This window comes from Coturnix japonica, chromosome 3, assembly GCF_054131305.1.
Source record: "Coturnix japonica strain WE chromosome 3, WE-NBRP24, whole genome shotgun sequence".
NCBI classification, from domain to species: Eukaryota; Metazoa; Chordata; class Aves; order Galliformes; family Phasianidae; genus Coturnix; species Coturnix japonica.
Genome location: NC_140665.1, coordinates 60099262 through 60125981, shown reverse-complemented (window position 1 = coordinate 60125981; position 26720 = coordinate 60099262). Strand labels below are relative to the sequence as shown.

At 38.5% G+C, this 26720-nt stretch overlaps 1 protein-coding gene across 1 annotated transcript in view; it reads left to right on the top strand.

The window, feature by feature from the left end:
* The window catches only part of SLC35F1 (solute carrier family 35 member F1), a 217680-nt gene extending 197897 nt beyond the window's left edge, over window positions 1–19783 (top strand). Inside the window, exon 8 of the mRNA XM_015858777.3 lies at window positions 17299–19783. Within this exon, the coding sequence (XP_015714263.2) occupies window positions 17299–17523 (225 nt within the window). The 3' untranslated portion in view covers window positions 17524–19783. The remainder of the gene's footprint in view (window positions 1–17298) is intronic.
* Window positions 19784–26720: the final 6937 nt, after the last annotated feature.

The following is a 26720-nucleotide window of genomic DNA, read 5'->3' as shown; positions in this document are numbered from 1 at the left end:
TTCCCAGCCCAGCTGTATGTTGCCTTCAAATGCAGAGCTCCTTCTTCTGATTGCTGTGCTGACCAGCGCACAAAGTCCCACTTCACTAGAAAGCAAAAGGTTTGATGCTGAATTAGGAGCAACTGAGTGGTTTAGTGCCCCTTGCAGAATATAATTTTATGAGGCTTATCAGAAACAGTTACAGTTATTCCCTGTGCTGCTACTTTTATCACTGAACAGGTTTATTGTACCTGTAGCAGTAAATCTATGAAAATCTATGGAAAACACAGGAAATTAGTTTAAGTGGGCTTTGGAGCCTTTGAAACCAAACTGAGGAGATTGCATTTGAAGTATTTTGATTTGTTAGCATTTTGTTTTATCTTACATTATACAGACTTGCAACATCATCACATACAGGACAGCTGGCATTTATATCCTTTATCCTGTATGCCAGTATCTTTGTATTGTACTGAGCAGTTCTCTGGCCTGTGGAGGCCATGACACAGCTCTGGTTATAAGTTCAGCATTCAATATGTTATTTGTTCTAGAAGCTATTGTATTTAAACATAATGATTTCTGGCTTTCAACTTAGGTACTAACCAGATTGTAGTGACTCATTCTTATGGTTATCTGCAGCCCCAAATTAAAGCTCAGTTCTTAGAGCTTTTTTTTAATCAGAAACTGAGTCCAAATATTCCACTGGATAGGAGAAGATATTTGGCTAATTTAGTGGATGAATATTGACTAACAGAGTAGAGTTAAACAATTCCTCATCTTCAATCCCTTTTTGTTGTTGTTATTCTCACCATAGTTATGCATTTTATGCAGTTTTAATGTTCAAAACTTCTCTAGCTGTCTCTTCTCATTTCACCTTCTTCTTAAGCACAATTAAATGATCTCCTGCTTTGAAAAACAAAGGCACTCAGGGCCCAAAAACGAAGGTATTGTTGTTATTATTATTTCATCCTATACTATCACAGCATCCATCTTCATTTCATGTCTTCCAATCTCATTTTCTTCATTTCTTGGTCTCTATGAAAATCAGTGGTTCCAGCAATACTGAAGTCAGCCTGCATAAGACTCATTCCCACCAAGCACAGGCAGGAGAACTGTCCAGTGCCCTCCCAGTGTGTGGAATGAACATGTGCAGCAGAGCCTAGGGTCTGTTTTGCTGGCTGGGTTTCACTTGTGCTTATAGTAAATATGTATGTTTGATAGTAAACCTCTTTGAAACCAAACGGGAGGATGCAGTGTGAGATATGCTGTGTATGAGGGTGTCTACTCATAGCGTGAAGGAAATGTAAAATTCTGAGTAGCAGAACAGCCCTTGCTTTGACAAGAAGCTGAAATAGCCTTTGTTGTTTGGCAATGCGCTGATACCAGTGCTATTGGTAAATTCAGAGCTAACTCTACAGCTTTAAGGGTTTGGAGCCTTAATGTATCTGTTATTTTTCAGCTTAGAATATGTTAATTTTTGCATTTTATCCTCAGCCTTGGCTTTATTTTAATGTGAAATTTTAGAGTTCATTGTTTTCATTTGCAAGCTTATGTTGTGCTTTAGTCATTCTAAGCAATTTGCATTCTCATTAAACGATCTAAGCAGCTCATTTTATGTTTTCCACCAACTAGAGCATGCATACTGATTATGCTGTGTGCTAGCAAGTCCAGTCACACTGTATTTTATCATTACCTAGCAATCTGGGCAGCATCAGCTGTATTCTGCCTTGGCAAAATCGTTCATTATTTATCTAAGATTTAGCTATAAATAAATAAATAAATAATATCATAATTTCTGCATATAGTAATAATTTCCAAATGAAAAAAACAAAACAAAACACAAAAAGACATGTATTTCATAATAAGGTCATTTATCTCATGAACAGTGACAGTGTCAAAGAATTCAGCTACACAATTAAACATGATACTCAAAACCTTACAGCACTAGAAATCTGAAGTGGTGCTGGTTGAAAATTTGTTTATTGATGCATCTAGGAATGGCTTTTTAATGCCAGTTCTAAAAGCAGTGCTTCCTCAGTGGAAGGGAACAGGTGACAACCTTCCCATTGCATCTGGAAACAAGCTGTAAGGAAAAGTGGTTTTTATCATAATAGAGAAGAGGGGGTATAAGTTGGGCACTGTATATCAATTTCATTTTTTCCTCTATGGATCCTAAGCAGCCATGAATTGTGGAATTACATAGACTTCCCTGAGAATTCAGCCCTTACTGGAAATAAGGGAGAAGTAGGAGGAAGCCCTTACTTCCTAATTGGGAGCTTCTTTTATGAATATCTACTCTACTATCCTGATCCAAGATCACTGAATCCAGTATGAAGTTTCCTGCTGACCTCAGTGACCTTTAATTCACTTTCCTAAATAAGGAAAGTTTATCACTCAAAGAATGTTCTTAAAAACACTTCACAGCTTAATGGCTGTGGAGATAAAGACCACGCTTTGTTTTAACTCCATATGCTCCATTTCAGCATGAAAGAAGAAGGTAGTTGTCTGCATAAATAATTATTGTAAAGAAAATCTTCTTTTAAAGAAACTGTATAGGACATTACAATGCTTTCCAGCAGTCCTGTCTTTTATTATGATGTGAGTTGTTTGGGAGCAGGAGGTAGAAGTAGTGTGGTTTGGGTAATAATTGTTTATTAGTTTGGTTTTCACTTGGTGTGATTTTACTTTTACCATAAACATGTGAGATATTTTTCCAAATCAACTGACAGAGCTGAGAAAATACATCCAATGGCGTTCTCAGTCTTTTTAAACTCATCTGCAAGTATAAACTGAAGTCAGTAAGAGCCTTTCTTTTGCTTGCTCTTGTTCAGGGATTGACACCTGCATATTTTAAACTACGACAGTGGTGTTGTTAGTGATGCATCATTATTTCAATCAGAGCAGGCATTGGAGGCCAAGTGACTAGCTTTAACACCAGTTCTTCCTCAGTCACATACTTCAGGATATTGTCCGCAATTAAATCAGATGTGCCATCTGTGTGACCCATAAATCCTCTGTTTGAATGGAATTTAATTTCACTGGGCTTTTATTGTGCTGAGGGCTTCTGAGCTTTTGATGAGGAGAAATCACATTATCAAGCAGTTGTTTGTGACATTGGTAATGTTTGTTCAGGTCCTGTAAGGTTATACTGCGTGTATGTCTTTCATTTAAGTGGCATTTTAGAAGCTACTTCTTCAGTGTTGAAATTCATTTGTCTTTCTGGATTCCCTCCTCCAAATTGCAATAATGTATAAAGTAGTTCTGGTAGGAAAACTCGGCATCCGTACTTGAATAGCTACCTCAAGGCAGAAGGATGTAAGGAGTATCTTTAGTCACACTCGTATGTCTATATAGATATAAAGGGTAACAGGGTAACGTCAGCTTACTCTTTGAGTGTAGAGGATAGCATGAAATAAAAAACCTCAGAATTAAAATGACACAGGGGAGTAAAAGCTGGAAAGTGAAATTACTTCTATGAAGATATTGCACAATCTGACTGCAGGTGCTTAACAACAGCACAGCTATGGCAGTGTTCTGAAAACACCGCGTCATTAACAGGGATTTTCTTCTTTTTGCAAAGTTATGTTCTGATAGATTCAATAGCTGCAGTGGTTTCTACATTTCTTTTTTCAGTGGTTAAATGGCCATAATGATTCTTCCATTTTCATTCATTTTCTTCACCCTTGCTCTCACTGTGTGTAACATTTGAATAAAATATTTTATATCCTTTCCTAAATATTTAGTATCACATGTCCCCACATACCTTAGGTATTAAAATGTTAAAAGATTTGTTTGCAGTGTTGAAAGAACATCTCAGTTCGATGCGTTCACATCTTTCTTAGTACCTGCATTTGGAAGGTAAACCAGTACATTTTCTTTGTATAAAAGTTTTAAGGCAAGTTTTAAGGCACAACTTAAATAGTGCAAATTTCAGAATGAAGTAGGAAATAGTTTATACTTTACAATCCAGCCAGTCAGGGAGAAAAAAAAAAACAAAAACAAACATTACTATGTGGCTGAGTTCTGCTTTGGTAAGATTGGATAGGAAAATGCCTAATGGATATTGACTACTCAAAATAGATTAAATGAAAGCAGAGTTTAAGTGTTAAATATAGTAAATAAATATCTAAAAACAACCTATCCACAGACAGTTCCCAGAGAAGGAAAATAGCCAGTATATCTCTGCAATCTACTGAAATTGATTGTCAGGCTTGCTTGCAATGAGCTGTTAAGGTACTCTGACCTATAAGGCACTGGGAAAGTGATTTACTTACCTTACAATGTGAAGTTGTTATTTTTCAAACAAAAAATACCTAAGTTTTTAAGTCCTAGCATGAAACCTATTTATTTCCTCCAATTTTTAATACAAAGAGTTTTTATAGGAAGAATGGGATAGTCAGTTTACAGCACTGATATTTATAAAGTCTCACACTTATGGTTGATACTGCTTTCAATTACAATAATGAAATAGTCCATCTTAGTTGCCTTGAACAAGAATTCCGAGAATTGTCTTTGGAGAGTGAGTTGAGCATTAGTAAACAGAAAGATACTTCAGCTGCTTGAAGAAGGCAGTTCCTGTCACTCATCATGGGTTCTGGGTCAACAACTTGCAGAGTACTGAGTCTTTCACCCCCATATCTTCAGTGCTTTGTTGGCACTGAAAGAAATACTTAAGAGAACTGGGGCCTGAGTGTAATTGAAACACTTTTACATTTTGTAATTTGAAGTTGCAACTATCAGCAATCACAAGAGAATCCCGCCAGTCTTTTCTATCCCCGTCTGCTCCCATGCTAAGCAACACTTCAGGCATAAGAGCACTACAGCAGCTGGAGGAAAGCAACAGAGTTACACTAGTGGGACATGCAACAATATGTTTTGCAGTTTAATATCCATCCTCATTTTCGTTGGGAGTTAATAAATAGATACTGGCATTGTTAACTTGAAGAAATGCAAGAAGCCAAGTGCAAAAACAGTGGGCTTTGAGAACTTTTAGCCAAGTAACTGTTACCTCAGATTGCTTTGACTTAGTTTTGACTTTCAAAAGATGAAAAACGTTGTTCAGAGATATCTTAGATATACCAACAATTACATTATGAAGATTAATTCTAACATCCTAAATGAAATGGATAGTGCTTTGGAAAAAGTAGTGATGAGTCATGTGGAAAGTAAAGGTGAAGTGCTCATAATTTCTGAGCATGAAAGAGCAGACTTATTAGCGGAAATCTTTATTGGAAATAATTGCTATTGGAAATAATTAACTTTTGCATAGCAAATCATCAATAAAACCATGTGAGTTTTGAAGGTGTTAATGAGCATAGACTGAGAAATAGAATATGGGGGAATAATACAAATGCATAACAGAAAACGAGAATGGGGTCTGAATGAATTACCCAAGACAAAAAAATATTCTAGCAAAAACACCTGTATGAACTACTGCCATGGTTTTGGCTGGAAAAAAGTTAATTTTCTTTGTAGAGGCTTGTATGATGCTGTGGTTTGCACTATTGGGGAAAACGTGGGTTTTTAAGCTTCTTCTGAGCAGTGCTGCACAGACCCAGGGACTTCCCTGTTCTGCCCTTCCAGCAAGGTACTGGGGTGCACAAGGAGACAGAACCAGGACAGCTGACTGACCAAAGGGATGTTCCGTACCCCATGACATGTGCACAATAATAATAGCTTAGGTAAAGGTTGAGAGTGGATGTTTGGTGTGATGGCATTTTTCTTCCCAATAAAACATTGCACATTATGAGCCCTGTTTTCCTTGAAGTGGTTGCCTGCCGATGGGAAGCAGGGAATCAATTCCTTGTTTTGCTTTGCTTACACCTGGCTTTTTTTTTTTTTTTTTTTTTGTCTGGTAAACTGTCTTCATCTCAACCCAAAGATTCTTGCACTCTTACCTTTCCAGTTCTCTCCTCCATTCCAGCTAGGGGCAGTGAGTGAGCAGCTGTGTGATATTGAGCTACCTGCTGAGGTTAAATCACAACCTCACACGCATTCTCTAACCTTTTTTTTTTTAATATCATCATCCTATGCTTTATCATAATAAAAAGTGAAGACAGAAAGATATAACAAAGACATCCTATTAAATGTGCTGGATCTGACCAAAACCACCATTGAACAAAAGTTCAATAAATACAATTAAAAAAAAAAAGCTCAAGAGGCTTAGGCATAGTTGTGGAGAAAAGAAATAAAAATCAAATTAAATGAGAATCTCAGCTTTTCCCAAGTCAAGCACACTTTGAAGACAAATACAATGAAAGTGTCAGGTTACATAGCCACCTCAGCAAGAATTTGCAGCCACGAAGAGACAGCTGAAAAAAAGTCATGAACTGGCAAATCAGCAGTAATATTCAAAAGCTTAATTATGTTTCAGTTACCAAAAAAATGGAAAGATTTTCAAGTTATGATTTTATTAATGGAGTGTTATTTCCACTTAATACATAGAGACAAAGGCTGGAATTTTTTTAAAGACAGAGACAGAATGATCTTTGAAAGTGAAGGGTAAGAGTTAAATGCAAATACCTGTATTGTACTGTTTGAGATTTCTTGTGGAATTGAATAATTTCTTGTTTCCAAAAGTGACTAGGAAAGAAAATAGGAAGTTGAGGATGATGTCTGCATATTCACATTGTCCAATTGTCACTGGGAAGAAAAGCGTGGAATAAGCAAATAAATGAACTTAGAATAACCAGATAGAAGGGTTTGCAAGGTTTAATAATCTGATTACTACCCAAACCAGGTGGTACAAAGGAGACCTGCTTGTGTCCTAAGTAGATTCTGACAATGTGGCAAGAAATTTAATGAGTGGAGAAAAAAAAAAAAAAGGCATTTTGATTAAGTGGATGAAGTGCTTGGTCCAGTTGTGCCTCCTTCCAGCCAAATCAGTGAATGCTGCAGACAGATAGGTTTGAATTTTCAAACTTTCCTACTAAAAGAAAGGAATTGGCCAATAGACTAACATTCACTGATACGTACTTTCAATCCAAGCGGTATTTCAGTCACTGTTAGGAAGTTTTCAAGTCTTGTTTTTGACATCTATTTGATGTAACTGGACAAAAAATGTCTTTAAAAATGTTAGATATGGAGAAAAAGCACACTAATAAAGTACAGGTAAAAAGGAAAGGGAGTAAATTATGACTGCTATAAAAGATAAACCAAACTTCACAATAAAGAAGTTAAACTAATAGTAAAAAGCTGTTCTTGTCTATGGAGAGAATAAATCATTTCACTGTGCAGAGACAGCAGAGATGAAAACTAAATGGAAACCTTCTGTCACATTCAGTAAGGATGAGAGTTAAACGTAATGATAATGCACAACGATTAATAGAAATAAGAAGACATTGGAAGTAGAAAGAGAACACAATGATCTGAGAACTTCCAAGTTAGGGTATATAGATGGAAGAATTATCTACGAAGTGGGCAATAAACCAAAATGAGAAGTAGACACCAGGGAAAAATTATTAGGGACGTGAAGATAAATGAAAAGCTGGTTAAAATGCAACCAGTTTCACAAAAGATAAACCATAACACTTTAAACCTTATCTGTCTCATAACTTAATAGATTCTCAGATACAAAAGACAAATGGTAGATCCAATCTGTAAGACTTTTCTGTGGTGCAGTGTATAAAAGTATCATTTAAGTACAGGATTAGCACTATAAAATTGGTATGTAAGATACCAGGTAGAGAGGATGAAGGACAAGAGAACATGCCAAGAGGAACAGTTTGCTGGAAGGAACTTGCTCTTGAAGTTTCCAAAGAGTGTGTTTGAGGACTGGACTTATGTTGGATGTAGCAATAGCTTTGGCACCTTCAGTAGAAGGAAGTATTGAAATATCATGCAACAAGAGCTGAATGACACTGAGGAATGCAATGAAGCCCAAAGTGTTAGGTAACATCTGTGATAGCAGATGGGAGGAGTTCAAACACAACTGTGGTATCATTGCTTCCAAATGCATTTGTCTAGGTATTTCTAGTAACAATGGAGAAATGCTGTAGAATATCTTATTGTCTTAGGACAGCACTTTGCTCACTGTATATATGGAAATTTTTGATCAGCCCAAGAGGGTTAACAGACCTTTTTTTCTTGTGTTCTCCAAAACCTTGTCAGAGTAAGCATACATCCTCTAAAAAATACTGTATTTGCCCCAATCTTAAAAAAAAAAACATCAGTTATATGTGGCGTATCTGCGGCCTCTGTCAAACTGAGAGGGAATATGAAATTTAGTCTATAAATATGAAAATTAGTCTATAAATAAACAGGGAGGAGATCAGCATTGTTTGAGCTAAAGGCCAGCGCTGACATAAGAACGTATGAGTAGAAACTGAGAAGGTATAAGTTTAGAATAGAAATCAGAGGGATTTTTGTCTATGTTAGCAGGGAGATTCAAGAATAGACTTCAAACATTAAATGGCAGGACAAAAGCCCTAACAGTGCTTGAAAGAGGACAGGGCATATTTGTCAATTTGAATGTATGATCTGGCTGCACAAAGCAATGAAGGACTGAATTCAATGGCTTAGGATATGCTTTCTGTTCTGATTTCCCTGGTATGCCTGTCTGGTGAGTTGACTGTTAAAAGCTTTTGTTACTCCTTAGGTTTTGCCTTGCATCGCCTGCAGCAAACACAGCAGACCATGCAGCACCTTGATGAGAAATAGCAGCATCACACTCTCTTCAGATAGCCTACATAGTCACTTGTGATAAAGGCAAATGCAGCTGCATATTCCTTGTTTCTCACGGCAGGATCTCACCCAATTTGTATAACTGAGATAAAAGAATGCCATTCTGGAAGAGCATGACCACACAAATAAATTAATAGATTCAGCAGAATAATATAAACAGAGAATCCAAGTTGAATGAATTGTAACCTTGGTTTTAAACACAGCCACATATACAGTAGTACAGAATCAAGTTCAGCAGACAGCTTCTGCTGTATTAAATGCTTATACACAAAACCAGAAAGACACATGACAATAAAACAAGCCAGCAAAAAGTATTGAGAGGTAGAGAGCAAGAACTGCTTTTGTTTTTGTAAGTATTTCTTTTGTGGTCTTCCTTTTTACATTAAGGACAACAGTTAAAAGGTTAAGTGTTTCACCACTGTTTTTCTTCATAGGCTGATTATATTTGTCATGGTCTGATGACCTGTTATTCACATGGAGTGAAGAGAGTAAACTCATCTTTATGTGGACCTCTCTATTCTTTTAAGTGTAGGTTTCTCCCTGCCCACAGCTTATCTTAAAATATTCTTGCCAAAAGATAGATAGAAAATAACCAGAAATGAGGCACCACAATGAAAATGCAGACAGGAAATTAGAGCAGTGTAATGTAAGTGTTTAACTTCACATAAAAAACACTTTCCTACCTAGATAGGAGAGGATTAAAACAGATTGCAGGACTCGTTGTGCCTTGATGCTTTTTAATTAGACAGACTGCTGGTGTGGCAGGGATACTGAACACGGGTTTGTTTTTCTCCAGTCTGATGGTAGAGGCAACAAAGGGAAGCAGAAGAGAAGGGAGCATTTCCACTTCCCCCAGTATCCATTAAAGTAAAATAAGCTGTTTCAGGCAAGTGCTTTGCCCTAGCATGCACATATTTAGAAAAGGCAGTCTGATGTAAAGTTTTTCTGATAATACCATTTGCAAAGTATGAAATTATGCACATATGTGCAAAACAAACATGTGGCTGATGAGGGGTGCAGCTGTGATGACCAAGAGAAAGATCTCTTCAGCAGCTCCCAGGGATGGTGCCAGGCCTCTGCTGAGGCCTGTCATGGCTGGATGCTGGCCTCAAGCACAGGCAGCCAGATGCCCCTGATGGTGAGATGCACACAATCCTGACAATCCTTATACAGAAAGAAAAAAAGAATTATACAAAGTTAAGGAAATATTTCCATTCCAATACATTTTTTAATTGCTCACTAGAATCTTTAGGTATTTTCCACTCAGCACATTCTTAATGGTGTCCACCAATAAATAGCAGATGAGAGAAAGGAGGTTGCTGCTCTGTACAACAGAGGCACAAACCGCTATATTTTATCTCCATTAAAACAGACAAGAACAAAGGCCAGATCTTTGGGAATCCAGTGTAAAATGCAGAGAGTACATTGTATGATTGCTTCACATTACAATTTGTACGCAACATTTGTGATTAAGTATAAGCGGGGCTTGATTAGCCAACAGTTACAGACAATATTTCATCTCTATTGTAGCAAATTGAGAATGCAAGCAGGCAGCAGGAATAGAGGATTTTTGGCTTTTTTTCTCATGTTTGAAATGGCAGGGGCTAAACTTTCTTAGGCTTCTTTTCTTTCTTTGACCAATTAGCAGTGATGTTAATATTAGATGTGATTAAATATTAGATGCTGATGTCAGGTTTTCAATGTTGTTGAATTGAATCTGATGCCTTTTGCTTTGGATTATGGCTGCGATGGGCAACAATGATGGATTGAGACATATGCCCTGCAGCTCAAACATCCTTCATCCAGTGCAAACCTTCTCATTGGACAGAAAAGGAAAAAAGATGTGGATGAACTAGCTACAAATTTCACTTTGCATCACAATTGAGTTCAAAGAGCAAGACTGGGCCGTAACTCATCACTTTTGACTCTATCCTCACAGTTTGCCTCAGAATAGCTGGAAGTCATTAAACTGTGACGGTAGCCAGCACTTCTTGTTAACTTTCTCATCAGGATATCAAACACCTCTATTCAGACATTCAGTCTTCTGCAGTTGGAGAATAGAGAATACATGCTAAAACTTACCTAGTTGTTTTCTGCCCCTCTAGGGACCTGTAGTTTAAAAGACCTGAGGGATCGGGCCATACATATAATGGCTTAAATGGGTGACCAACACCTTTGTGTTGGGTGCTATGTGGTTTTTACAAAACTGGAGTAGTAGATCCAATTTCTTATATGACAGAGATCCTAAAATCAAAGAATCAAGGAATAGCTTGGATTGAAATGGACCTTAAAGCCCAGTCAGTTCCAAACCCCCTCCAATGGGCGGGTTGCCACCCATTAGATCAGTCTCTTCAGTATCTCATCCAGCCTGGCCTTGAACACCTCCAGGGGTGGGCCATAGGCAACTTCTTTGGGCAGCCTGTTCCAGTGCCTCACCACCCTCACAGTAAATAATTTCCTCCTAGGAAATTCTAGGTAGTGCTAAGAAATATTCTGCCAATAGCTCTCACCTGGAATCAGTAATCAAAGACTGGGTCTTAGTCCTAAAGTCAGAGAACAGTAATTGAGGCTAAACCAATAGATCATTGTCCGGATAGAGAGATGGACAAATACGGAATCCCAAACAGAGCAACCCTTCCTTCCCATTAAGAGCAAACAAAAACATCTCCTGTCCAGGCTAGAAGAAAAATAGTCAGGAAGTTTTGTGTTCCAGACCCAGCCTACAACCAGCCTGATGTAGCTGTCCTATTAATAAAATAACGTATCTATAACATCCAGCTTTGCAAACAAATATTATGCAACTTCATAGCTCTGAGCATTCATCCTACCAGTACTCCTGCTGACTGGAGAGTGTGTGCATCCCACAGGACAACTTCTGCACTGGATCACAGAGGTCTTCATTGAACTTCACAGTGAACTTCATAGTTAACAGTATTTGGGGTGAAAATAGAAAACAGTGTGAAAACAAACTAGATCAATTCATCAAACTGAGTGGAAATGCCTGTTTGTTATGTAAAAGATAATGAGAGAAATTTGGCTTTTACTCTGTTAGCTCAGCCCACTCAGGTAGTCATGTGTGAAATTACCCAAGGGGAAAAGACAAAAGCCAGTGCAGGAACCATCATTTGCTTTGTTTGGCTTTGCAACAGACATTACAGACTGGATTAGTTCGAAAAGCAGAGATATTCATCAGACTGCACAGGCCCACTGACTAGAATGAATCATTGGTAGGAACTGCCTGATTGGAGAGCGTCAACAAGAATATGGGACTGAATGAATTTCACCTGATATCGAAATACTTGTTTCTCTTATCAGTGCAATTTTTAGGAAATTGCTTCTCTAGGGGGTTTTAAAGTTGAATTAATAGGCCTTGATTTCTTTATTCATTTTTGTCAAAATGTGGAGATTTTCTAGACAAGATAAGGGAAGTGGTCGTTATTTTGTTTTGTAGTTTATCAGTGAATATAGTCTTATAAGAAAAAAAAATCCTTTTTCGGATTCAGAAAGCTCAGCTAGGTTGCCATGAGCTAGGAGTTGCATTACCTACCAAGATATTCAGTCTTTACTACTGCTGTGAAATATAGACGGAATTGGAGTGCCACAGCTGAAAAATCTGTGCTCTCTGACTATTTCCAGTTCAATGGATCAAGTGAAAGGGAATTTGCATTTTCATAACCAGTTACAATAATGATCATGATCGTTATATTAGCTTAGTGAAAAAGCAAAATTAGCAAATCATTGTATTTCTTTGTCTACGTGGACTTTTCTGCAGACTCACATCTGTCAGGTTTTGTTGGTGTGGATGTTGTTTTGCCCTTGTGCAATGGTAACATGGATGTGGACATCTGTGACAGTCAGAAATACTTGTTTGCAGATTCCCTGTGCAGAAGGCAGTCAGTCAGTGCAGTGTTCCCTACATGTGACATAGGGATTCTTTTATACCCATTCTTTCTGTTTCCACTCATAAAGTCATGATTTATGTGCTGAAGAATGACTTGCTCTCTCCCAGTCCAGTCTTGAGTTTACTGCCTTCTGAACAGTTTTTCTTCCTGTGTATTTTCTTCTGCCATTATTGTCTTATCACAACTGAAGATGATGGAATTAGGAGCACTGTTTGCTCCTCACCAAGAAATTTATTTTGCATCTGTTTTTTCAACAGGATTACTTTAAAGCACAAGAAACTCAAACAGAAATACTAGTAATGTGTGGTTTACAATACAAACTAGATAGTGGTTTACAAATATACTCACACACACACACAAAATTACTGCAGTATTATCTGAGTTAATTCTTTCTGAATGTAAACAAATTTGTGAACTGATAACAGAAAGTAGGACTGGTTTTACCATGTGTTTTCTGTGGTCAGCTTGGCCTTAGTGCTGCACTGGTTTCCTGGCAGAGTTGTACATTAGCACGTCTCAACATGAGAAGCTAGGTCCCTGCTCCTGCAGCTAATTCATCAGATGCTATTAACTTTTCTGCTAAGCCTGGTTGGGTGAGTGCATTCAAGTGCTGTTTCCCTAAGGAGCATCTTCTTAGGTAAATACCAGCAACATCCACTCACCCAGAATCAATGTAGTTTTTGACAAACCTTGTTAGACATGTTAACATGTTGGATTTGTCTAGTTTTTTCTTCAAATTGATAGACACTAAAATGAGCTTCTCGTATGCTGAAAACTAATAGTAATTTAATGCAAGCTATTTTCAATGCAGGTAGTCAATAATGGCTAGAGACAACTTACTATTTGTCTTTCTGTTATTTAATTGTTGTAAATATCTTTGTGTGTTCCCTGTTCAATACTGGTGATTGGGAAAGCATTTAAAGACACCCGTCTACATGAGAGCAGAGCAGCCACGTTGAGATGTGAAGGGCTGATCTATTTGCTCTGACCCATATGCTTTCACAGATGTCACTGATGAGATTTGAACTGTTACTGTAACCAAAGACTTATGTTTTCCTCTGAAAAAAATGAGGTCTCTGTATTCCCCGAAGAGGATAATATTGCAGTTTTCCTTATTTATTCTGTAGCAAGTTAATCTGCCTTCCTCTGACTCAGGTGATCAGAAGCCCTGTTCTTTTTGTATGTATTGCTTGGCAAAATTGGACAGTAAGCAACAATACAGTGAGGCCATAGGTCTTATATTGCAGTGACCTCCATTTGAGACTATACTGAATGCAAAATACAGTGTTTCATTGTACTTAAGGAATGTGTTATACAAGCAAGTTACCAAATAAAATATCAGTTGCTAAATATCATTTACTTTTAAACTAAATTTTTGCTTCCAGAGAACTTACACATTGTCGCAGCCCATATTTATCTTACATGACAGTCAGAGAATTGCATCTAGCAAAATAACATGTAGTATGTATAAGCAGTCTAGTATAAAAGTCTTCACATTAAGGAATTGGATTGATCTTGTGAAATGCTGAATTAATTGCCTTACTCTGCCTTAAGCCCCTGTGTGATCTGGGGTGAATAATTGTCTCTTTGTGTCTCAGTTACTCAGCTGGAAAATAAGGACATCTTCTTTTGTCTGCTGTGTTTATTAAGATCATAACTGAATCAAAACAGGAATTGTTCTGGTTGTTTTTTGTTGTTGTTGCTGTGTACCTGTATACAGCAAATGGCACAATAGGTGAGAATCGTGTCTTTAATGTTGCCTTTATGTTTTTACTGCCATCCATGATGTCATCAATAATTTACTCCATCTATTTTATCACTAAGAAAGAAATAGAATCCTCTACTCTGTTTCCCAGTTTTATCTATATAGTGCCTCTAGCAAACATCAACAGCTTGACTCTTCCATCTTGACTTAGTTTCGGTACATTTTGGTTCAGTTTGGTTTGTCTGTTGTCATTCTCTTATGACAATGACATTTTCATCTACCTCACTGAGGTCCACCCAACCACAAATTTAGATACAGAATCAACACAGGAAACCACAAAACTTTATGGACTGCTCTGGCTGCAAAAGGAAGGCAAAGCACTCATCATTATTTCTGCCTGATTGGGAAGTAGCTGAGATCAGAATCCTATTCTTCTAGAAATTATTGGCTGGACACATTATGTGTATCAGTTTGGTTCTCTATTTTGTAAACAAGTGAAGGAGGAAATCAAGTGCTACTTTCTTTTTTAAATTATAAGAAACTGAGGGCCATCTGAAATTATTTTCATTCACAATATAGATCCATATTAAGCTGAAAAATCAATGCCAGGACTCAAGAGCTTGAACATCTTGCTATTATCCTGTATAGCAAGGAAGGATGTGGGATCTGGAGAGGCATGCAAAGATGAATATTTTTAAAATATCTTTTCTTAGAGTAAGTATCTCTCTATGCAAAGTGAGAAATAAGTTAGAAAATTGAAGCACAATATCACTGTCAATATTTTAGCAAAAGAGAGGAATTACACGCTACTTGAGAGCTTGTGTCATGGTAGTGCAGTTGTGCATAGGATGGAAGTGCAAAATGATTTTCTCTCACTACATTTCTTTGGAATAGCTTTCTCTGCTGCTTTTGAAGCTGTCTCTTTTGCTGTCTGATAGTGGTGAGTCTCAACAGATGAGGTTTGCAGGTCAAGATAGAAAAGAAGATCTACATGTAGACAGAGCAATTGAGTATGCCTGGAAATACTATCTTCAATAAAATACAGAGACTTCTACTGCAGAATCTTAGCAACACAGTACAGCAAATTATATATTTGTGAACAGTCTCCATCCTCCCATCACACTTCTGGATTCAGTCACTTTAAGAGGGAAAATATCTATTGATTTCAGAGGACTTTGGGTCAGTGTAGCAGAATAATGAATAAACACAGATTTTTCAGGTGCTTACAGTATATATTCCTTTATTAACCTTATTAGCAACCCTTCTGGAGTGGCAAGGAGCTTCTGCAGAGAACAGTTCAGGCTGAGCTTAACTTGTTTCTAATCGAGAGAGAAGAAGGTAAAGACTGGTGTTGCTACAGGGCTGTCAGAATCCTGGTCTCTTTGGAAAAGCTGTGCGTAGATGCAAAAGACAAATGATTTGCAGGCCTTTGTTTAGATTTCCTCTGCTACGTTCAAAGCCTTTCTCCCAGGCTGGAGGACTGCCACAGTGAGAATATTATTGGGCAAAAGAGCCTACTGGCAGAGGAAGGAATGAGAGATATGTCCAAGAGGAGTGGAAAATGGTAGAGTTGAAGCCACAATAAAGAGAAAGTGAAATGGTTTTGGCTGGACAGCTCCCAGAACAAGAATAAGGGCATATTTAGCTGCTGGAAGCCTCATGGAGTCCTCACAGCAGGACACAAGGCAATCACAGGTCTGGCTGGCACTCTGCTTATACAGCAGAGCAAGCCAGCTGGCTGCCCTGGGTGAGAAATTCAGTCATAAGATAGAATGGAGGGACAGTGGGAAACTAGGAAACTAGATCCCCATTTGGGAAACTGGGACACAGTTTACTCTTCAGTTTTTCTTCTGCTTGAGATAAGCCGCTGCAGCCAAATGCTACACAAGTTCATGAAATGGAGGAGAAAGCATTGGAGAAAATATGAACTGATAAGGAAAAAAAAAAAAGGCCACCAGAAAATGCTTTGAAACGACAGACTTGGATTTCATTGCCACATGAGGGAGATCTAAGCCTAAGCCAGCCCTTTTAGAGCTGTGTCACACAGGAGGAATTTGTCAGCAGACTTACTGTGATGCCCATAACTGTGGTAATTCTTGATGGTACAGGGTGGTGAATCCCATCAAATCATACTACCAGGTGACAGGTGAAGACCTGATGGTTCCCTGGAAAAATGCAATTAACAAGTGATGAAAGCAGCATTCTTCCTACATTGCAATCCTTCTGACTCCTTCTAAACTTTCCCTGTTACATTGTTTTTCCTCTAAAACATATATGCCAGTTGTAGGAAACAAAAACAGGTGTAGATAGGTCACTTCATAACATATGCCCAAGGCTTTTGAAAGTAATCCATATTCTGTATAAAGAATAAATAAATAAGTCAAATGCTTCCTCGGGTGGGAAGCTGCATACAGGTTCTGTAGATCTATTAAATGAGACAAAATTAGCATTTCTACAAAGTTACCTTAAGTAAAATTTGCTTTTACTATTGTGATTATTTCTTTGAATATTAAAAGCAGGATTGTTAGAAAGCTCCTACCAAGGTAATACAGACTGATCTATTTTGTTCCATGCTGAAATGATCTGATGTACAATATAACTTAGGATTAAATAACAGATTTACAGACACTTCTGTGTAAAATAATAAAGTACCTCATTAAGCAGTCAATTGCAGGCAACAGTTAATTGTTGGTGTTGAAGTATGAAGTGGTTCACTTAGCTAAAAGCAAAACAAAATCAGCTGTTGATCATTGACCACAGTTCAGCTTTCCAAAGCCCCATCTGACTAATACTTAATACATCTGAGTCTTGGGAAAGTACCAGCTAGCAATTGGTTGTTTAAGATAGGGGAATTAATGTGAACAAAATAACTTTCAAATAGATATTCCCCCGAAAGTTTGCCATCCTTCTGACAAGTATGTACTGTGATGTACATGCCACAACGAGTACCTGTGCCTACCTCTGTCAATGTGTCTTCTTGAGCTCAGGATAAAAAGTACTGTGTCTAATGGCTGTACTCTTCTTTTTGCTCAGTTTTCAGGACTTTACTTGTTATCATTCTTCACCATCCTTGTTGGGCTAGTGCTTTACTCCTCCACGTCCACCTACGTAGCCCAAGATCCTCGGGTGTACAAGCAGTTTCGAAACCCTTCGGGACCTGTTGTAGACCTGCCAACCACTGGCCAGATGGAGCCTTCAGTAACGTACACCAGCCTGGGGCAGGAGACAGAAGAGGAGCCTCATGTCAGAGTTGCTTAAGCCCAGGGTCATTGGTAGCCTGCTGATGATTCAATGAAGCTCGTATATCCATTATCTCTGTATTGTACATAGAGAAAGGTATTTACCAGGTGCAGTTACACTGGTGAGCTGCAAGGTAGCAAATAAGGACAGCTCATAAACGTGCAAATTAGTTGTTGCAGGGTGTTCATTGCAAGGAGATTCCATGTCCCTTGTTTATGATGTGAACAGCACGTTTGCCTTACAAACTGCTGTATTTGAATCAGTCTTTCAAACTACCTATGAAAGATATTAAATATAGAAGCTGAAATTGCAGGAAGAAATTCACAGAAGCGGGTATTTGCACCCACTGAGAGATATTATGCCTAAGCCACACCAGTTGTGGAAAGACGCCTTTTTACAGCAAATACACTTATGTAGTCACTGTTGATTTCTCTCTAGGATTTGTTTGCACAAAATAGATGGGTTACTCATGGTAACAACACCCTGACACATTTTTGCTAGCACCTTGAATTTGGTGAGGGAAATACAATAAATTCATCTGTGCTATCTAGTTGCCCTTTCTAGGTAATCTATTCCATGAATCCAGAGGAGGGACAACTTACAATATCTGTCTCTATTCTAGGAATAGGTATAAGGTGAGCATTTTAGCCTTTCTATGTTTGCAAGAAGTGAAGTACTCTAGCATTGACCTCTCTATGATCCATGGCAGATTTCCTAGCAACTGAGGTTCTGCATCAGGTGATAGGGAGTTAATTTCTCTGTAGTTGTGACTAACACAGATTTCTTACTTTTTAAAATTTAATCTGTTAAAGAAAAATGCATTTTCTAGTTTCCTACGTATTGTATCTCTCTATGGTAAGATGACATATCATGTGGATCAGGGCACTTATTTTAGATACTCGGTGCATCGAGGGCGCCTTCTACTGTTCCAGTTTGCTTAGTCTCCTGCGGTTCATTGTTCTAACAATAGCTATGTAGAAATGCGTCAGTTTTTCACCAAAACCCACAAATTGTAAAAATTGGGAAGATTATGCGAGGAATTCATGAATAGGAACACTGGACCATCTGCTGGTGTAGCACAAAGGCATTCATACCAGCAGGGTGTAACCAATTATCTTTCGTTAACTACAAAACTAGCAGAAGAATTCAGCAGTTTTCTTACATTCCTGGGAATATATGAAGGCAGTTAAGGGTGTGCTCCGCAACTGCAAATCTGCTCCACGAGCCTTATCAGAAGGGGGAAAATCTTAGCTGCAGCCACAAGAATCCACTATGTGTGCTCTTCCGAGAACACAGTAAGAAGTAATCACTATTTTAACATCCATCATCTATTTTTAATTTAAAAATAAGGATAGGGTGATGGTAATAATGCCTTACAGATAGGAAAGAGATCCAGGAAAGCTTGGTTTTATTCACAGATTTGCTACATCTCTGCATCATCACAGGCATGACTTACCTTCTGTGTGGCTGCGTTTCCCAATCTGTATATAAGGGAATAGTTATATTTTACCTACCTCACAGGGGTGCTATGGGACCAAGTTACTATAAAACATTTCAGGATCTTTAGAAGGAAGGTGTTTGAGGAGTACACAATAGTGATGTAAAAATGTGTATATATTCATTGTATTTGAACATGGGGTTTAAAGCTAGGCTGATGGATATTTTGCTTGCGGGCATAAAAGGTGAATTTGATTTGAATGGCATTTTGCTGAGGAAGTCTATCTAAAGTGCAAATGTAGGTCTTCATACTTGAAAAATACAGCTTTCCTATTTCTATTCTAAAAAAGAAAAAAAAGAACAAAAAGCCTGTACTCTGGAGATTAGAAAGGCCACAGGTCAACCAAGGAGGATAAATTTATGCTGAGGTAACTTCCATCTTTTATATTCCTTTAGAAGAGACTCCCCTGAAGCAGACTGGGAGAAATATCTATACAAATATATGTGAAGTGGCAAAATGCTGCTGAACAGCAGACATATGTTATCTCTTACTTGTGCTGTCACTGAGGAGAAAAGGCGATTTCTGTCCCATCGTGTTTAGGCTGCCTGCCAGGTTCCCACTGCAGCTGAAGGAAGGGTCTGCAGTATTGTCAAACCATACTTAAAGCCATTCTGAAACCTTCAGTTAAGATTCCCTGATTTTTAAATTGGAAAGAATGAGATTTTTTTCTTGCCTTCTGTTTTTAAATCTTTTGTAGCTTTCATCTTTCTAAGCTTTTTCTCCCAAGCCTTTGATTTTAAAAAAAATAAAAAATAAAAAAAAAAAAAAAAAAGGAAAGAAGATTCCACAGAGAAATAGAGTCCATTTTCTGGGAATGTGGAGGAAAGCTCAAATGCTGTAGGATTCAAGGTTAAAATTAACAAAAAAAATTGACCTCCCACACTCAAGAATGATCTTCTGGTGGTACTTCAGGTTTGCAGGTGGAAGTCCACGTGGGAAGCACGTGGTTCACTTGGATGGAGCCCTTGTGTAGAGTGGGCCAGTGAGCATCCTGGGTCCAACCCTGTCAGGTTTCATACCTGCACAGGAGCAGGGGCTCTGGCCACAGACACCACAACACTGTCAGGTGCTAGGAGGCAACTGGCAGGCACCCGTCATCTCAGTCTTTTTTGCTACCTTTTATACCAATTAAATACCTTTCTCTCAATGTTAGTCCCCATGTTGATCTTGAGATCATTGAGGATGGTGTATGTGTTTGTTCCACGTTTACAATTCCTTTGTTTTGCATAACTGTTTTGGTTTATTTCATTATTAGTATTTATTTTCAAGCCAAATGTTTGTAGTCCTTCCACCTCTCTCTCTTCATTTTTTTCTGACACTAACTTGTAGATGTTTGTTGGAGTTTTCTCAGAAAGAGCTGGGCAGAAGGCATGTCCTGGGCACTTTGCTGGACTGGGAGATTTACACACAAGAGTTTACAGACAGTGGATGTCTACGATGTGCCATCTATAGTGATTTTTAGAGGCTATTTTTAAAAGCTCTGTCCTCTGGAAATAAGGTGTGAATGTCTGGGTGTACACTCGATGCCCAGCCACCATCCTCTGTGTTATTTGCACAGGAGGAGTCCCATGTGCAAAATGGGTCTGCTTCGTGTTCTGCATCTCCCATTAAAAAAGGTGAGAACTTCAATTAGCACCAGTGTGCTGGTGCTGGACAGACCTCTAAGGAAGACAGTACTTCACAAGTATCGACTGTGGAGCTGGGGTCTAGTGAAGGAAAACATTACTTCTACCTGCTTGTTTCCTGCAGTTCAAGACCTCAGAACACACCAGCAGAGGTTCAGCTATTTAGCTGGCAGCTACTCTCCGTAGATCCTTGCCTGAACAAACTGAAGCCCTGTTACACTGTTGGCGCTGAGCAGCCCTTAGCAAGACTGATTTAATTTTCTGCTACTGGATGAAAACCTTCACTTGGAGACAAACCTTGTCCTTGTTCCAGCTATAAACTTTCAAAACAACACAATGAAAGACCAAGCAATTGAAAATTTTGCACCATTGTGTCATATGGAAAAGTTTCAATGTATAGTGTAGAGATTGCTAACTTGTGCTATTAACATTTTGACAAGCGTGTAGTATTGTTTTCCTTTTTTTTTTTTAAACCACTTAGTATTCCTGAGCTATCTACGAATATAAATTTTACCCCATGGGTAGGATTTTACTGTTAAACACCATAATAAAGCACACTAATCTTGACACCGCAGATGGAAATATGAACCAAAACCAAATCCAAGCAAATGGAATCCCAACCCCAAATCCTGCATAAAAAAAAAAAGAAAAACCTGAACAAATCTTTCTTCATTTTGATATTTGCATGCTCCTATATGGACTGGCTGTGGCAATGTAATGCCTGTATAATGTTTTCAAATAAAAAAAAATTGCTTTATGAAATTATGGCTATTAGTTTCCTTGTCTTCTTCCTTTCTGGATGGTTTTAATCAAATCCTTTTTCTGAAGTGTAAATTTTGATCAAGGACATACTTTTGTGTGTGTGCTGAGGACATCTTCCCCTTGGGAAGTGATTAAGCTACAGCTACTTCTGAGGGAGCAACTCAGCTACCTACAAACAGGTGCCATCAGGCTCACTCAGGTATCTTACCTTGCCCTCATTTGCTGCTCCAGAATGTTACAGGGTCTCCTGTACACCCTCTGTCTCACTTGCTGCATTGCAAATCCAGCGGTGCTGGATTTAGCTTATGTCTGATTTTCCAATGTGAATGTTTCCTGAGTTATGAAGAGCTTCAGAAGTTTAGTTACTGAGCATAGCTTTATCACGCTAACATTTGATTTGTACTTTCCTCCAACTGTGTTCAATATTCTCTCCAGCATTACAGAAATCTCTTTTTATTGCCTAGCTAGAATTCAGCCTGAGTTTTTGAGTCATACCAAGAGTAATTGCTTGGAATTGCTCTATAAATTGATCATAAATACCTATAAACAGATGCTTATTTGTTTAACAACAGACATGTTTCCACTCTGCAGGACACCAATCGTGTTCAAGCTACCAGTCCCCCTTTGGTTTTTGTTTGTATAGCATTAGCTCTCAAAAATACTAGAAATCCAAGAGCTGCCTGCTTAACATCGATATGCCACAGCATGTGACTCAGGAAGAGTTATTTTTTACAGGTATAAATGTTATTGTATTAAGTCCGCTCCACAATTTAAGATAAATGATTTGCAAAAGCTTTGCAAATTGTTTGCACAGCCATAGACCACTTGCCACAGCAACTGCTAGATGGTCATCAAATGCTAGCAGCACAGCAGTGAGAGTGACATTAGTGTAAGAGCATTGGAAACATCATCCTCTCACTCCATTTTGAACTGGGGGGTCATGCACTGCTGTACTGTATTTTGCTGTATTGAGAAAGCTCATTCCATTGGGCTGGGATCACTAATTAGAGTGGCTGTGAGCCATCGGTGCGGTACAAAAGAAAAGAAAAGAAAACCAACACACAAATTGATTATAAAAATCTAATGGTATCCCTCAAATTTTGCAGCTCTCTGTTGTAGCTGGGGTTTCAGTTTCAGTGCTCGGCTCACGGTGTTTCTTTAGGCTGGATAGCATGGAAGCAGCATCTATATCCGTGGCCCCATGAGATCTCTCCCTGGAGCACAGGAAGGTTGTTGCTGATCTGCTCCTAACCAGTTTCCTTTGTGTAAGGAAAATTCCTCCCTGCTCTAAAGCAGCCATAAGGAGGAATCAAAATCTGGCTCAAAGCAAATGATGAGGCTCCATGTGCAAAGTCAGCACCCTCTGCAGCCCTTTCTCTTGTAGAAGAACAAACACAACATTGTTTGGTAGCATTTTTTTTTTTTCTATTAGTTCAATTTTTAATTCAAAACTATGCAGTGAATTCCTTTGCTATTTAGAAGATCACAATCTGCCCTTATGTATATATTCTACAGTTGTAGAATCTTTTTAAAGAATACAGATATTGCCATTGACTGTATACTAGACAGATATTTGTGAATTGAAATGAGGTAAATCTCATTTTATTGGTTTGAAAAATTTTATGATATTTTGGATTATCATTTATAACCCTGAATCACAGTTGACTTTTCTATGACTCCTGATTGTGTACAATTCTCTCAGGCAATTGCCTAGTGCTCCCCTTATCTTAATAATGCATCATTAATTCCTTGCTGTCAAATACATTATTTATAGTAACTGTTGCATTTTAATCACCATTTGTTGATAACAATGGACTTATCCAATTTTTATATCACTGCAAAGTTATCATCAATGTGAAATCTACCTACCTTCCCTATGTGAAATCTATATACATTCTTGACAAGGCTTACTATTGGATTTGACATGGATAAGCACATGACTTTTTAATTCGAGACCTTACTAAAGAAGAGAGAGAGAATGAATATGTGCTGAGTTTACATGATAATTGAGCACTGATATACTAAGAAATTCCATTGTGTTGGACTTTGAGACACACTGCATACAGAATAGTAACTCTGGTAGTTGATAAGCTTGAATCTTTACACATGCAGGATGCCTGCAATCCTATGGATAGACATCAGGCAAGGTCATGCATATTTAACTTCATGCTGCCTGTAGTAGCCAGTTTTACAGAAGCCTGGCTTTCTGCCACGTTCATAGCAAAACTGGCAATCACAATTTGCATGTTCTTAAAATGACTGCTTGCCTAAATGAAATTCCTGAGTGAGAAGGGGGAAGGGACTGGAGTAATCATAACAGTAATCTGAACAGTCTCATTATGTGACTCCCTGTGAGCTTTTGCTTGAATTATCTAATGTAGTTCGTGGCATTAAACAGATTTGCAGATGCTGAATAGGTCACACAGGTATGCAGCCATCGGACTGGATTTTGTAAGACTCCATGTCCCCAGACTTCTGTGAGTCTACACTTTAATTAAGAAAAGTGAGTACCCTCAAAGCAGGATGATAACTTCTTTCATGTTAAACTGTTGCAGTTCAGATTTGCCACACTCAACCTCCCTTCAGCAGGATGCAGTTGACAACCACGTTGACAAGGAGTGTTGGAGTTGCAGGATGTACTCTGTGGTGCAATCTTGCAGCACACTGCTTCCCACAGCACAAGAGGCACGCAGCCAGCAGGCAGGTGGGAAAAGCACAGAATAATAACCTTTATTTCAGCCTTGAGCTTCAATATAACATATTACAGAAGGAAACCGGGGTTTTTTAAGTGAACAGCTGTGAGCTGAAAGAAAAAGATATTTCCCTAAATCAAAATACCCCTTGAATACGATTCTGCTATATGCTATTCCTATTCAGAGAATGGTATAGCAATTATATGCAAGTCATTCGTGATTTGAAAAAACAGGTCTGAGAAAATCTGCTTTTGCCTACCATTTGACTAACAGAGAAGGTGAAAATTCTTACTTGCTGAAGCTGTCTCTGGTCTTGAAATTAAGAGGGGTGGATGTTGGAGGATGAGCCACAGGTATCCCTGAAGTCATTGAATATAGCAAGTCACTAACAAAAAAGCTAAATTATTTTGGGTTGTGATAATGTATGGGAAATCACAGCCTGAACCTCTGATTAATCAGCTGAGGCAAGTGTTGGGTCAGCTGAGGGAACACAGGTGAGAGTAATTTAGCTGTGCTCCCAGAAGGGGTGGAGCTTGATTTCACCTCCTCTAAGACCTCATTTAAGGGCTGACCACCACCAAGGCAGTATCTCTTGGAGATTGCTTCCTGGTGGAGATTGTCCTGGCTTTTCCAGCCAAGGCATCAACATTGGTGAGTTTTCCTTTACCGATAACCTTTTGAATATTTGCTGTCATCTTTGTTAACATCTTCATATAATTCTACCTTACAGATAGTGACATTTAGACTGAATGAGTGATGATAACCTGTATCAGTTCTTCTTGGTAAGAAGACATGAGAAACATATAAAGCAAAATGGCTCTCCTATTTGTCATGACTTTAATTATGAGATTAGTGCTGGCAATCCATTCACATAGAGACCAGCTTCCTTCTCCCAGCTCTTCTCTTCTGCTATTCATGTTTCCTCTCTGCAGATGACTGCACAAAGGAAAGGTTTACAGGTCCTTTTTTAGTATGTTTGTTTGTTTTCTTTTGTTAGTTTATTTTTAAGGAAAGGGGTAAAAAGTTTATCCAAGGTACAGCTGTAATAGCTTGCTGTTTCTCCTCTTCCTTGATCAAATGAGTACTTTGAGCTGTGTTTGGTGCAAAAGTGAGCTGTGGCTGAACTGGCTGGTATTTGACATCACAGGCTGTGAAGAGGGTTCTGAATGCTTATCCCCCAGATCTAAAATTTCACTTATACTGCAGACCTCACTCCATGAGAGAGACTGGATATACAAACCCAGCTGAGGTTTTTCTCTTAATTTCCTTCATTTACACGAGCACATTCATCATGTAAATTCAGCACACATTCTCATTATTTTCTAGGTACTGCTGGGGAGGAATGCATACCCAGGGCAGCACAAGAAAGCTTGTGCTGATACAGCTATCAGACTTTAAATTTTGTGGATACATGTAGGACAGTGCTCTGCAGAGCCAGCAGTCTGGCACATTCCACAGGTTTACTTTAATGAGAATTACTGTTGTAAACTGCTGAGCTAAGGAAAGTAATGGCAGCAGCTGCACTAGCAATGGCTTCTATCACTATTGTGCAAAAAGAAACATCTCTGCCAGCTTCAGCACAAGTATTTTATTATGACAAGGGAATATAGGTAGATTTTGCTATGAATGCACGTTGAAAAATATCCATTAAAAAAATACCCCAGCCCCGCCATTTTAATTTGTAAGCTTTCCTTGTGCTTCTACCATGCTTTCTGCCCACATATGACACCAAGAGAACTTTTCTGCCGCAGTGTTTGAGACTTGGAGCAAAATACCAACACAAGGTTGAAAAAGGGCATTGACAGCCCCAGACATGTGAAAATCATACCTGTGCCTGTATAAAATTGAGTTCTGAAGGCAAGATGGTGTCTGCAGGTCTGCTGATGGTGGGGTTGGGTGCTGCCACATCCATTCCTCTACAAGTTGCCTCAGGATTGCTGCAGGCTGCTGCCAGCCTGGCCCTTCAGTTAACATTATAGGACTTTCTGGAGATAGCTCCTGAGAAAACAAGCTGCACCTAACTTGATCATGTGGCAATTTGTGTTGGTGGGCTTTTTACTTTTCACCTCAGACTAGGAGGCCTGTCCAGTTGGGCTGTAATCCTGATTGTTCTCCAGGCCTTCCACATCTTTCTTGAAGCCATGATGAAAACAAAAATTATTTGCATTTGTAGCTGGCTTCTCTCTCCAAGCTGTACTGTGAGGTGTTTGTGTTGGGTGCATGGAAATCTAGAGCAGAAACGGACAAAGCCCATGCGTACCATCTTCCAGACATTGAAGATAGAAGAAAAAATCCTCAAACAAGAATGCTACTATGGGTACTTTATTCTTCTTCTCTGAAGTATTAATGTTGCCTTTCTTGTTCAGGTTCCTCCTACCACTTATGACTTTTTAAAAATGTATATTAATATGCAAGGGAAAATTTTTGGTGAGTTGGTTGTTTGTATTACAGGGAGATAACATCTCTGTGAACGTGAGAGAGATGGTCTGCATGCTGGAGCAGAGGGAGAGTAACCACCATTGTTTAGTTTTATTTGTATTACTCTGTTGATATTGGCTGTCTTCTGGCTTCTCTTTGCAAAAGCTGAATGGCAATTAGGAAGTGTTTGTAAGTGAGGCTCCATTAAAGAAGCATCTG